General features: G+C 43.2%; 1 protein-coding gene across 2 annotated transcripts in view; it reads right to left on the bottom strand.

Moving 5' to 3' along the window:
• Window positions 1–7417, bottom strand: part of LOC122355847 (myotonin-protein kinase-like) — a 19032-nt gene extending 11615 nt beyond the window's left edge. For both annotated transcript variants that reach the window (XM_043254421.1, XM_043254420.1), the window contains exons 1-4: window positions 7113–7417; window positions 987–1078; window positions 830–913; window positions 94–189 (exon numbers count right to left, since the gene is read on the bottom strand). In XM_043254421.1, the coding sequence (XP_043110356.1) occupies window positions 94–189; window positions 830–913; window positions 987–1078; window positions 7113–7314 (474 nt within the window). In that variant the 5' untranslated portion in view covers window positions 7315–7417. The remainder of the gene's footprint in view (window positions 1–93; window positions 190–829; window positions 914–986; window positions 1079–7112) is intronic.
• Window positions 7418–14809: the final 7392 nt, after the last annotated feature.

Genomic DNA, 14809 nt, shown 5'->3' on the forward strand with positions numbered 1-14809 from the left:
TCTGATTCAAACGAAAGTGGAAACAGGTCAGGCTGTGAATCAGTGAATCAGTGAATCAGTGAATCAGTGAGTCGGTTGTGTGAAGTGACGTACGAGGTAATCGTCGTCCTGGAAAGCGTAATGTAGTTCAGTGATCCAGCGCCGGTCTCCTTTGAGCAGAACCTCTCGCTCCTCCTGATAGCACGCCGTCTGAACACACACACTACCGTATTATTAAACCCGGTTAACGGGAAACGTTCTCAGAACATTAGCTAACGTTCTCTCAAAGTTACGAACAAACATTCTTTCAGTAACATTAACAGAACATTCTTTCGAACGCCAGATTCACGCCTTAGGAAGAAATTTTGCATTGCCTTATTATTAAAAAAAAAATGAACAATATATTTCATATCTTTTAAATTTTTCATATCTTTTTTATTAACTTAAGAAGCGCTCAAATTCTTGAAGATAATCTTCTTAAAAACAAAGCCCCAGACTTCTTACCAAATAGTAATTAAATTATTGTATTAGCTTATTTCAAATGAATAATAATGTTCTCAAAATATTAGCACAAAAATGTTATTTATACATTTTCCAAGGTATATTATATTTCTAAAAGAGTTTAGGACATTCAACTAATGTTTTTAATGCTACTTGTTTCAGAGCATTACATTCAAATGTAACATTCTCATATTAAACATGAAATATTAAACATGACAAAATGATCAACTGGAATGTTGCTTAAAGTTTTTTTCAGTTCAGAGAACACTTAAATAACATTTTCACAACGCTAGCGAAATGTTCTCAGAACATCTTTTTGTTAGCTAGGAATCTATTTTTTGCTGGTTACCTCTCCACGCTTCAGTATGTTCCACTTGTTCATGATCTTCAGAGCGCAGACCTGCTGTGTGTCACGCATACGAGCCAGAGCCACCTGCATATGTACTCATCAGTCAATATACTCATAATCATCTTTTTCATAACAGAACCAGCACAAACCCTCTCACCTCGCTGAAGGTTCCTCGGCCGATCACCTTCAAGATGTCAAAGTCATTCCTGCTTATCCGAGTCTTCTTCACCTGTCTGACCAAAGGCTCCGCTGCAAATATCGGAGGAAAGAGAACATCACACAACTCGACCGTAACTATAATGACAAATATGACTATAAAGCTTCAATAATTACTATATCTTGAAGAGAACAGTCAATGCCACAGCTGTACACATAACTCGAGTTACGTAATCAGATTACTTTTTAAAGTAGTGTAACACATTACTTTTCTGTGCACAAGAAATGTTTTTCCCGTTTATTGACTGACAGCTCTCATGTTGCCAGGTTGAGAGAAATTGGGAGTTAGCGCAGAGGAAAAGGTTGCCAGGTTTTTTCCCGAAACCCGCCTAGTTTCTACTCAAAATGATCACAAATATTCGTCATTCAGTATTGCTCGAAATGAAGCAAAACAGTCAAATGCAAACCCAACATATAACGCAAATCCAAGAACTAAATATGTTAAATAAGACAAATAAAGTGTATGCATATAATACCATTGTATTAATCAGTGTTTGTTTCTAAGCTAATAAGCAAAAATGACTTTAAAATCTTTTTTTTTGTAATTTCTAAAGAGTGTTGGATTTTCTTCCCATGTTATTTTCCAGAAAACAGCACAGGTTTGTTTGAATAGCGAATTGTGAATTCATATTTCCTTCAGCCTAATCCAGATTCATTTCACTTTTGGTGTGAAAGGGCTTTTGCATTTGCCAAAATATAACTTTTTATATTAAAAACAAACAAGCAAGCCCAGCCCTGGTGAGAAAAAGTAACGCAAAAATAATGTAACAGATTACTTTTTCTCTATAAAAAGTAACTAATGCAAAAGTTACTTTTCAGAATTAAATGCAATATTATAATATTTTTGATAGTTCTTTACTATACTTTAAAAATACTAAAATACTTTAATGCACGACAAACCATTAATTACCCTTACATATATATATATATATATATATATATATATATATATATATATATAAATATAAAAGAATAATAATTTGATTCTTATTGCAGCCTATTGACTGCAGTTTCAGTGCTCTTGTTAGCTTGAACCCTCCTGATCGGCCCGGACTGTGCCTTTAAGAGCGTGCAGCACAGAAATAGCACAGATGAACTAAGAATAGCACGCTCATGTCTGAGACTTTTTTAAGGCAAGTTTTCCAGCCTTGGTCTCGAGCCGCTCTCCTGGCTGCAGGAATGCGAGCGAGACCAAGGCAACAACGTAAACTGTTTTACTGCACAGAACGTTCCACATTTCCAGCACAAAGAAAGGCATGAGACAGCTTGAGACAGGCATGAGGAGCCAGAGTCTCCCTGCAGGACTGTAAACACTGCACACACACACACACACACACACACACACACACACTTCTCTGTGTTCTGACGGCTTCTGAGTCCTCTTCAACACAGGCATACTTCAGGTTTAAGTGCCTTTGGGTAAAAGCATCTAGTGTGAATTGACTTAAAATCAAAACCTTATCTTTGACGTGTTGCAATAGGCTATAACATACAATTTTATTGTCCTGCATTTTACTGCTCTATTGCGTCGCTCAGTGAAAACCTGCGGCTTGTGGTGCTTTGTACGATCCTGGGAACCATCCTGGAACCTTGGCAGGTCACCTAGGGGCAGCCAACACCACTCAATGGATCTGTGAAGCGGTTCTGCCAAGCCTGCTCCACCTGGCAGGTGCCCCCCATCCCTAAGTCTGCCTAAATCTGCCCGGGGGTGTGAACGCATCCTGGTGATTGTCGACTATGCCACCCGGTATCCAGACGCAGTTCTCCTCCAAAAAGCAAAAGTCCAAATCCATTGCCAAGGAACTGTTCCTGCTGTTCACCTGAGTCGGCATCCCAGTGAAGATCCTGACCAGTCAGGGTACCTCCTTCTTGTCCCGCTAATGGCTGACCTCTGCTGGCTGCTGAAGATGAAGTTGTTGAGGATCACTGTCTATCATCCCCAGACTAATGGGCTGGTTGAACACTTTAACCTGACTTTGAAGCAGATGCTGTGACTAGTGGTCGCAGAGGACAGGTGCGACTGGGACCTCATGTTGCCATATGTCCTGTTCGGGATTCGGGAAGTTCCCCAGGAATGAAACGGGCTTCACCTTGTTCGAGCTCCTCTTCGGTTGGACATGGCAGAGGAGTCCTGGAAGCAGCAGCCGGTTGCCCATCGGACCACTGTCGAACACGTTAAGGAAATGAGGGAAAGAATCGACCGAGTCCAGGAGCACCTTAGTAAGGCGCAGCAGGCCTATCAATGCCATTACAACCAGGCAGCCCAACCACGGGAGATCCAGCCCGGAGACCGAGTCATAGTCCTCGTCCCCACAGCTGCCTGCAAGTTCCTGGCCACCTGGCAGGGCCCATATACAGTGTTGGAAATTGGACCGGTTACTTATCGTTTACGTCAGCCTGGATGACAAAGAGCTTACCAGCTGTTCCACATCAACCTACTGAAGAAATTGGTCGGGACTAGGGACCGGCTCGCCGCCTGCCACTTCCAATCTCGTTGTTGTTGACGCCAACCCCATGAATTTGGAGGCTGTCCCTAGAGCCCTGGACTTTAACTCCCCCTTCCGGCTGCAGACTGATTCCTCTGACACAGGACTGGGCGCTGTCCTGTCCCAGGTCCAGGAAGGAGGGAGCATCCAGCCGGAGGCTGACCGCAGCTGAAAGAAACTACGCTGTGGTGGAGAAGGAGGCCCTGGGCAGTCCTAGAGCTGCGTGCTACCTCCTGGGCCAGAGGTTCACACTGGTTACCGACCACGTGCCACTGCACTGGATGGTCAAGGACACCAATGCCAAGGTTACCTGATGGTTCCTCGCGCTCCAGGACTTCCAGTTTGTTGTGCGTCCCTGAGCTGGAAGGGCCAACGTCAACGCTGACGGTCTCTCTAGGATCTGGACAGCTTGTGCAGGTCTGTCAGGGGTCACTGTTTCTTCTCTACTGTACATATACTTTCAGGACCAGGACAACGCTTGGGAGGGGACAGCGTCCGAAGACAATCAGCGTCGCAATGGTACCAACGTGGAACACCTGGACACACCTGCAGCTCATTAGGAGAAGCCGCGTGAGTCATGCATCTGGGAGAACTTCTCCTCCATGAGAACAAGCACTAACGCCACTCTCTCAATTCTTTTCCCAGACAGCAGTGTGTGAGCGATCAGCCCACGAGGAGCACAGCACGGACCCACTGCACAGAAGAGGAAACAGGAGCACCTACAGAACCAGAGCAACACCACTCAATTGTCATTAAGTCACTTTCTTGTAAATAAACCCGCCCTCCGCGGCTTTATTTGAGCTCTCCTTGTGTGATTCTTCACCCCATGACACTATTTTTCTGAAATATATACATGCATGTATTTATGTATACATAATAAATTACACAGTACACAATCTCTTTTTTCTCTTTTTTATGCAATTAATCGCAATTAAAGTGTGTGTGTGTTGTGTATATTTATTATGTGTATATATAATAACACACATACAGCATATATTTGGAAAATTGTCACCTTGCAATTATAAGGTTCTATCACATAATCGTATTATGCAATATCTTATTTACATTATGTGATGTTTCTTTTATAAAACATGCATTTGCATACATGAATATATAAACATAACATACTTGTTGTATATACATGCATGTGTGTGTGTATATACATAATAAATACACACAGCATACACAAAAACTTTTCTTTTGGATGATATTGATTGCGATTAATTAGTTTCCGACTGAACATTATTGCTGAAATGTGTGAAAACTTCCCAGCATGCACTGAATTAATGAGGTGGTTATTGTTATAGTTTAATGACACTTTTGTTGTTGTTTTTTCATTATTGCTAGTCACTTGTTGTGATGTTTAATCTCTCATCACTTTTCTTGATCGTCACCGTTATTCAGGTTTGTATACAGCAACTTTAGAGCGCTCATATTTTGTAGATATTTTGAAGAATGTAGGTAACCGCACAGTCGAATCTTTCAGATCATCAGCATGAAGTAACTCATACAGGTTTGCAACAAGACAAGGGTCATTTCTGGATGAACTATCCCTTTAACTTGCTAGAATATACAAACAACACACTGACCAGCATCATTTGCATTATCTGTGCCTATTTGCATTCTTTTTTATAGATGTTATTAGAGTGCAGTATTTTAATAATCCTCTGTTGAGTTCTCGCTAGCTCTGTCAGGATGTGTGTGTGTGATGAACTTCACACTTGTTGCTCTGTGACATCACTTCCTGTGTCATGTCCTGTATAAATCTGGCCACCACCTTCCTGCTGTACGCTGTTTGTCTCGCGTGAATCAACAGAGAATCAGCTGGAAAACTGTGTCCAGCCTGTCTGTCTCTCTCTGGCCATGTAGGGTGTGACCAGAAGTGTGTGTGTGCGCGTGCGTGTGTGTGTGTGTGTGTGTGTGTGTGTGTGTGTGTGTGTGTGTGCGTGCGTGCGTGCGCGTGTGTGTCTGTTTTGTTGCAGCAACAACTGAATTCTAAAAGTGCCATTTAATGCCACTGTGACATACATGTGATCCTTAAAGGGACAGATCACTTAAAAATGATTTCATTCTGAACACATGCTGCTTCTTTCCGTTCAGTGACAGAGAGCAGAAACACATGCTTTAAAAATCACTGAAGAGCATCATTAAAGTACGGAAACATCAGTCCATATGACTCATATCAGTCCAAAAATGATTTTTTACCTTATTAATTTTTACTTGTTTCTTGTACAAATACATATAAATTCTAAAATCAAGATGCATTTAAAAAATAAACTTATTATCATAACTTAGAAAAACATTCTTAAAAACACATTTTGTTAACTAGGGAAAGTGAATTTGTTTCTACTTATGGTCATCTTTGATGTATGTTCTCTGTAGGGGAGAGATCCGGACCTCAGCGGGTCAGTTCAGCTCCGGACTCTTCTTCTATGAAGTCACACTGGTGTAATATCTGCAGTACGTCTTTTAGTTTTGTCCCACTGAAATACTCAAGACCTTCCAGAAACAGACGTCATCCGGAGGGGAGCATATGTTCCTCTGAAACCTTTATGTGCCTTGTGTTCACCGACAGAGGTTTCTGGAAGTATTCCTGAGCTCATTCAGTAACGTCTGACAGAATCACGAAGACCACGAGCATCCGACAAAGATCTTCAGTCCCTTGCACACAGATCTCTACAGTTTCTCTGAATCTGAGGAGATTCCCAAAGCCCTTGAAGTTTGACGTCGAGGAACGTTGTTTTTAAAATATCACACAGTCTTTCACCGATCGGAGAGATCTTTACTTCTGAGAGACTCTAATCATGTCACACACCTGAGGTCAATTAACTTCATTAGGTGCTAGATGTTCTCCCAGCTGATTGTTTTCAGTCCTTTGTTGCCCCTGTTTTCACGACCTCTAGCAGGCAGCACATCTGTGTTTCTCTGTCTATAATGTGTTCTTAATGTTCTACTGAGAACAAAATATCGGCTTGTGTGATTTGAAAGTCTTTTACTTTTTTAATTTATTAAAATAAAATAAAAAACATACCAACATTTCTCAAATTTGGGTTGTATAAATCATAAATCAATACACACTCTCTCTCTCTCACACACACACACACACTCTCTCTCACACACACCTCACTCTCTCTCTCTCTCTCTCTCACACACACACTCTCTCTCTCTCACACACACACACTCTCTCTCTCTCTCTCTCTCTCTCTCTCTCTCTCTCTCTCTCTCTCTGTCTCTCTCTCTCTCTCTCTGTCTCTCTCTCTCTCTCTGTCTCTCTCTCTCTCTCTCTCTCACTCTCTCTCTCTCTGTCTCTCTCTCTCTCTCTCTCTCTCTCTGTCTCTCTCTCTCTCTGTCTCTCTCTCTCTCTCTCTCTGCTCTCTCTCTCTCTCTCTCTCTCTCTCTCTCTCTCTCTCTCTCTCTCTCTCTCTCTCTGTCTCTCTCTCTCTCTCTCTGTCTCTCTCTCTGTCTCTCTCTCTCTCTCTCTCTCTCTCTCACTCTCTCACACTCACACACACACACTCTCAGTCACACACACACACACACACACACACACACACACACACACACACACACACTGTACTGACCCCACTGTAGGAAGTGCTGCACATGTTTCTCTCTGAGCAGAGCGTCGGAGCTGAACTCCTGATAAACTCCCACCAGCAGGTCCAGTAGTGTCTGTAGGCCCACGGGGCCCTTGGCGAGACCCGCCGCGCTCGGATCCGGCTCGTTCACGTGAGTGGCCCCTGGGGGCCCGGGGCCCGTGGACATGCTGGAGATCCGGCTCATCCACAGCCCTGCTCCATGATTCCTGAAGCTCAGTCCTTGTGTCCGTCTGTCTCTGTGTGTGTGTGTGTGTGTGTGTTTCTCCAGCTCCAGCCCTTTTTTGGCGTGTCGCCTCTCTCTCTCTCTCTCTCTCTCTCTCTCTCTCTCTCTCTCTCTCTCTCTCTGTGTGTGTTTGTGTCTTTATTGCTCTGCTATCAAACTCCCGTCACTCACAGCTTCTCTAAATACAGAAGTTGTTCAGTTAGTTTGAATGGAGTTTAACTCTTCTCTGTCTGTCTCTCTTCTCTTCCTCTGTTTATTCAGGCGTGTCTCTCTTTCCTCTTTCTGTCGGTCTACGCTGCAAAGAATTAGTCCCTTGTTTACACTCTCAAAAATGGCTGTGATTTTAACAGGAAAAAAAATACAAATCTGTTAAACGGTTAACAGTAAATTCCTGTAAAATTTACAGGAAAAACTAAACAGTTATATTTTTCTTCTTCTTCTTCTTCTTCTTTTTTCTTCCGCTTATCCGGGCCGGGTCGCGGGGCAACAGTCTAAACAGGGAGCATAGTCCCTCCAGCGTGTCCTAGGTCTTCCCGGGGCCTCTTCCCGGTGGGACATGCCCGAACACCTCCTTGGGAGGCATCCTGGAGGCATCCGAACAGATGCCCGAGCCACCTCAGCTGGCCTCTCTCGATGTGGAGGAGCAGCGGGTCTACTCCGAGCTCCTCCCGAGTGGCTGAACTCCTCACCCTATCTCTGGGGGAAGCGCCCAGCCACCCAACGAAGGAAACTCATTTCGACCGCTTGTATCTGGGATCTCATTCTTTTGGTCATGACCCAAAGCTCATGACCATAGGTGAGAGTAAGGAAGATCGACCGTAATCGAGAGCTTAAGCCTTGCGGCTCAGCTCCTTCTTCACCATGACAGACCAGTACAGCGACCGCATTCCTGCCGAAGCTGCACCGATCCGTCTGTTGATCTCTTGTTCCATCCTTCCTCACTCGTGAACAAGATACTTAAGACCCCAAGATACTTAAACTCCTCCACCTGGGGCAGGAGCTCCCCACCAACCTGAAGGGGGCAAGCCATCCTTGTCCGACTGAGGACCATGGCCTCAGACTTAGAGGTGCTGATTCTCATCCCAGCCGCTTCACACTCAGCTGCAAACCGCCCCAGCACACACTGTAGGTCTTGGCCAGATGCAGCCAACAGAACAACATCATCAGCAAAAAGCAGAGAAGCTATCCTGTGGTCACCAAACCAGACCCCTCCGGCCCCTGACTGCGCCTAGAGATCCTGTCCATAAAAATAATGAACAGGACCGGTGACAAAGGGCAGCCCTGTCGGAGTCCAACATGCACTGGGAACAAGTCTGACTTAATGCCGGCAATGCGAACCAAGCTCCTGCTCTGATCATACAGGGACCGGGCAGCCCTTAGCAAAGGGCCCCTTACCCCATATTCTCAGAGTACCCCCCACAGGACACCACGAGGAACCCGGTCGAATGCCTTCTCCAAATCCACAAAACACATGTAGACTGGTTGCGCAAAACTCCCAGGAACCCTCCAGCATCCTGAAGAGGGTATAGAGCTGGTCCAGTGTTCCACGTTCCTCTTGAAGCTGAGGTTCGACTATCAGACTATCAAAAAATTGTTATATTTTTTATCAAATTCAAATTCAAATTCAAATTTTATTTGTCACATACACATACATACATGGTACGACATGCAGTGAAATGTTTTTTACAACCGTCCAGCATCAAAATAGAACACAGAATTTAAATATATATAAATATAAAATATAAAAAAATATGTATAAAAATATGTATAAAAAGTGAGCAAAGTATAAAAAATAAAGTGTAAATAAAGTGTAGAATATAAAATATAAAGTGTAAAATGTAAAGTGGCTAGTGCAATTGTCCAAAGTAAGTGGGTATCTGGGAAAGAGGGGTGAACATGGGAATCCCGGTGATTAGGTGCTGGGTGTTCTCTGGTTCAGACTCCGAATGGCCTGCGGGAAGAAGCTCCTCCTCATTCTCTCTGTGTTTGCCTTCAGGGAACAGCGCTTTCCTGAACGCAGCAGAGAAAGAGAGTCCATTGTTGGGATGGCTGAGGTCTTCCACGATCTTCCTGGCCCTGGTACAGCACCGCTTGTTGTAGATGTGCTGCAGCACAGGGAGCTCAGCTGACCGCACCACCTTCTGAAGGGCTCACCTGTCCTGCATGGTGCTGTTCCCGAACCAGGAGGTGATGTTTCCGTCAGGACACTCTCGATGGTGCAGGTGTAAAAGTTCCTGAGCACCTGAGATGGGAGTCTGAAGTCCCTTAAGCGCCTCAGATGGTATAGACGCTGCCGGGCCTTCTTCACCAGGGTGTTGATGTGACAGGACCAAGACAGGTCCTGCGTGATGTGAACACCCAGGTACCGGAAACTGTCCACTCTCTCCACTGGGGTCCCGTCGATCATGATGGGATGGTAAGAGCGCACCTGCTTCGTGCTGAAGTCCACTATTAACTCCTTTGTTTTGCTGACGTTCAGGAGAAGATTGTTCTCCTGACACCATCTCTCCAGGTTGTTGATCTCCCTGAAGGTAGGCCATCTCATCGTTGTTGGAGATCAGGCCCACCACGACAGTGTCGTCAGCAAATTTAATGATGGTGGTGGAGTTTGTAGTGGCTACACAGTCATGTGTGTACAGCGAGTACAGCAGGGGGCTCAGAACACAACCCTGAGGGGCTCCAGTGCTGAGAGTGAGGAGGATGAGGTGTGTTTTCCCATCCATATGGCTTGTGGTCTGTCGGTCAGGAAGTTGGTGATCCAGTGACGCAAGGATGGGCTGAGTCCCAGGACCTCCAACTTCGAGGTGAGCGTGGAGGAACTATGGTGTTGAACGCTGAACTATAGTCCACGAACAGCATTTTCACATAGTTCCCTTTCCTAAAATCCAGATGGCTTGTGGTTGTGTGGAGGAGGTGTGTGATGGCATCCTCCGTGGACCGGTTTTGGCGGTAAGCAAACTGTAGTGGGTCAAGTGTGTCCGGTAGTGATGAGGTGATGAAGTCTCTGACGAGTCTCTCAAGCACTTCATCACTACAGACGCCAGAGCTACAGGGCGGTAATCATTTAGGTAAGATGGTTGAGGTTTCTTCGCACAGGAACAATGGTGGACTGTTTGAAACACGAGGGGACTGTAGACTGTTTCAGGAAAGATTAAATATCTCAGTGAACACCGGTGCTAGCTGGTCAGCACAGGCTCTCAGAACCCGACCTGTGATGCCGCCAGGTCCTGCTGCCTTCCTGGTGTTCACTCTCTGAATGCCCTCCTTACATCGTGCTCCGAAAATGGTGAACGCGATTTCTCTCGGCTCTCTCGCATGCGTGCTGTTCATCATGCCGCTAGCGGCGCTAGCATGATTAGCTGCAGCCTCGAAACGAGCATAGAAGTTATTTAGCTCGTCTGCCAGAGAAGCATCCGCGCTCTCCACTCTGGAGGTTGGCGTTTTATAGTCCGTGATGTTTCTCAGTCCCTGCCAAAGGCTCCTAGAGTCACTGTGTTGAAACTGTGACTCTAGTTTCCTCCCGTAGCGCCTCTTTGCCTCCTTTACCGCTCTGCGCACGCCGTACGACGCAGCCTTGTATTCAGACATATCCCCGGTGACTATCCCCGTGTTATAGGCTGCGGAGCGGGATCTCAGAGAGTCGCGGATAGTTTTGTGATTGTATGTTACATGTAATGCTGTTAAATTAATGTTTATTGCATATTAAAGGTTAATGAGTCTCACCATGATGGTGTTTAGTGTTTTAATTGAACTTAAAACCATTCAACCAAAAATGCCATTACCGTATTTTTTACAGTAGAATTCAGGCAAGCGCAGCTACCAGTTTTTCGATGTAAAATATACCTATTTTTATTTATAGTGCAGTCATTTTGTGAAAAAAAATATTTTCGACTTTGAATTAAGATGATTTTTCTTGCCCTGTTGTGCAGATATTTTTTCTTGTGATTTTTAAACTACAAATAAAATATTAACTACACAGCATTTTAGATTTTTTCTAAACATTTCATCTAAACATCCTTGATCTGAGATGCCTTTACTTGACAAGTAAAATTACAATGAATTAGATTTTTTCATTTTTTTTTTCTACATTTTGAGAAAAAAAAACAAGCAAAAATATCTGTCGATGGAGTAAGAAAAATAATGTTAATTCAAAGGTTAAAAGAAGATATTGAATGTATGTTTATACTAGAAAACAAGACAAAAATACTAAGTAAGAGAATATATTTTTTTGTAATTGTAAACTAAATGTGTTCACTTGTTTTATGACACTTTATTGTAAAGAAGCGCCGATGAAGGAGCTGTTTTTGTGCCTGAAGGCTGTTTGAATCAGGTGTGTGTGAGCATCTCCCTCTAGTGGTGTGTTCTCACACAGAAGAAGAAACACCAGAGACAGCAGAGAGATAACACTTCACTTCTAGACATTAGCATCTATTTGATCCAGAGACCGTCTCTGCATTTAATAAGAAACTGTTCTCTCTCTTCATTATACTTCCCTGTCAGTGTACTCTTCATCTTTATACTGTTCAGTGCTTTGATGAAACCTGTGTTAAAAGTGCTATAGAAATAAAAATGATTGATTGACTGATAATAATTATTCAGCATAAGCATTCAGAATGATGCATTTTTACACAGCTTTTTTTAAGGAGCCTAACTAGCAAAATAACGGATCACTTTTTTTATCTAAGAGCGTTAGATGAACATTATTTTTTATTGCATCCTATTCTTCGTTAGTTGTTTCGTGTTTGATGTGAGAGAGCATTTAATGCATGACTTTCCAGAAAACGCAACGCAGTCAGTTACTATTCAAAAATCACAGCATCGACTCTGAAGACAAGTCTGTAAATAACCGGTGTGTTGAACCTGTCCTGAGAGCCAGCTGTAATCTCCAGAGACGTTAATCCTGCTCTCTCTAAGAGTCCCGGAGGACCAGACCTCAGAGAGAAGGACGGACGGACATCACCCAGCACCGAAGAACTGAACCAGCGCTCAGGTGAAACTCTTTTAGCTTCTCATTTTCACTACAACTTTCACTAGCTATAGTCACAGTAATGCTATATATACTGTGTATATATATATATCTCTTAAAGTCACTAAATGCTACACTGCAAAAGAATACGTTCTTTCTTCTGAGAGCGCAGGGATGCACTGCAAAAATATTTTTGCCTCGATAAATATCTTATTCTTGATGCATTTACTTGACAACTAAAACGATTTAAGACAGATTTAAGTGTTGTTTTAAAAAAAAATAAAAATTATATACACAAATAAAAAACAACTAAACACAAATTTAATTTGACTTCTAGTGTAAATATTGAACATTTCGTGAATCAAGATAAATCTACTGTACAAGTAAAAATGACTGTGTGTGTATATATATATATATATATATATATTTTTTTTTAGTTTGTTTTGTTTTTGCTTAAATCAAGAAAAATATCTGTCAATTGGGTTCAGAAAAGTAATCTTAATTTAAAGGCTAAATGATTTGTTTTACCCTATTGGCAAATAAATACTATATATATAATATATATATATATATATATATATATATATATATATATATATATATATATATATACATACATACACAGTCACTTTTACTTGTACAGTAGATTTATCTTGATTCAATATTTATAGTAGAAGTCCAAGTAAATTTGTGTTTATTTGTTTGCTGTGTTCTCACAGTTAAAGGGAAGACACCTTTTAAAAAGCGTTTAGGGCTGTTTTTAGTTCCTTAAAGATGCACCTCAGAAGTTACGTTACCTTTTGAAAGTGACAGCTCTTTGTAAGGAGCTCGCTGACGGAGGACACACACACACACACACACACACACACACACACACGAGTCGAGGAGTGTGTGCAGATTACAGTAAGACTCGCTGTCTAACCGTGACGCAGGAAAGAGCTGTTCCTCATTACAGGGATTAGAGCTCGCTTGTAACGCCGCTGTGTGTCTGCTATACTGAGACGCAAAGCTCCAGATAAACACGTGTGTGTGTGTGTGTGTGTGTGTGTGTGTGTGTGTGTGTGTGTGTGCAGTGTGATGTCCTCAGGGCCGCAGGACTCCAGTGTCGAGCAGCGCCGGCTGCAGAGGAGAGAACTGAACATATCTTATCAGGTATCAGACGTTCATCATGATGTTCTTTACGTGAATGTGAGGACTATACCGTTCTTTATGAACGTGTGAGTATCTGGTGTCCCTTTAAATAACCTCCTAATCAGGACGCATGGATATACACCTGAAAGAAATGCTTGTGAAACAAAGCAAGCGGGATGCTGTGAAACCTTTTAGACTAAAGCTAACGTCGTATCTTAAGCCGCTGAATACAAAACACAAAAGACTAGCGTGACTTTTTTTGTCAGAATTGCAAGATATAACGTCACAATTCTGCCTTTTTTTCTCTTATTTGAGCCCCACAGGAAACCAGGAGATGTGACTCTTACTGTTTCTCGTCATAAACAGAGCTTTGTATGCCGCGCTCCTATTTTGTACTGTTTTGAATACAAAATAAAAGTAGGCTATCGTGACTTTTTCTCTCTCAATTCATAATAAAGTTATAAAGTCAGAATTGAGATGTAAAGTGGAAAACGGCATACAAAGCTCTGTTTATGACGAGAAACAGTAAGAGTCTGGTTTCGCGGTGCTCAAATAAGAGAAAAAGGCAGAATTGTGAGATTAAAAGTCACATATTTTTGATTTTAACTTTTATTTCAGCGAGTCTGATATTACACACAGGCTTTCATCTGTTTCATCAACATGAACTTAATTAACATTTAAAGCGTGCGTGTTAAGAGGTCACCTTTGATATGCCTGAAGTAAAAGCGTCTGCTGTGATGAGAACCGAGCGTCTGTGTTCTAGTTCTTCTGTGGAGAGCCGCAAGGGGGCGCCGTTCGTCAGCTGACCCCAGAAGATGTGGTTGAGTCTGGGTTGTGTTGCAGATCTTCCCCGAGCCGTCGCAGCAGCTGGAGCCGGGGTCGGGGAAGGAGCGCCTGCCCTCCATCGTGGTGGAGCCGTCGGAGGACAGCGAGGAGGAGAACAGGGGCCTGCGGTGGGAGGAGGAGGAGGAGGAGGAGGAGGAAGACCCCTTCCAGGAACCCGTGGACCCCGCCGGCTCCGCTCAGGAGCAGCAGATCAATGCGGACGGGTCGGTACCAGCGGGACATCTGACTCAGTCTCCAACACCGACGGCCGTCCGAGAGACTAGGCCTGTTTCTCCGTGTGATACAACGCCTCGGAAATCACTGCATCACCGTCACGTTAAATATAATATAACAACATAACGATGCAAGCAGGCCGAAGGCTTCCAAGCAGCATCGAACGTTAATAATTAAATGAAGTGTGAAAAATATTAGCCTGAATAAAGAGTAAATATTAGAGTAACTAGTAGAAACAAAAGATTTCTTTTCACATTAGTGCTCTATCTTTTTTTTAACTAGCAGCTCGTGACAAAAAAC

Source organism: Puntigrus tetrazona, chromosome 12 (genome assembly GCF_018831695.1).
Source record: "Puntigrus tetrazona isolate hp1 chromosome 12, ASM1883169v1, whole genome shotgun sequence".
NCBI classification, from domain to species: Eukaryota; Metazoa; Chordata; class Actinopteri; order Cypriniformes; family Cyprinidae; genus Puntigrus; species Puntigrus tetrazona.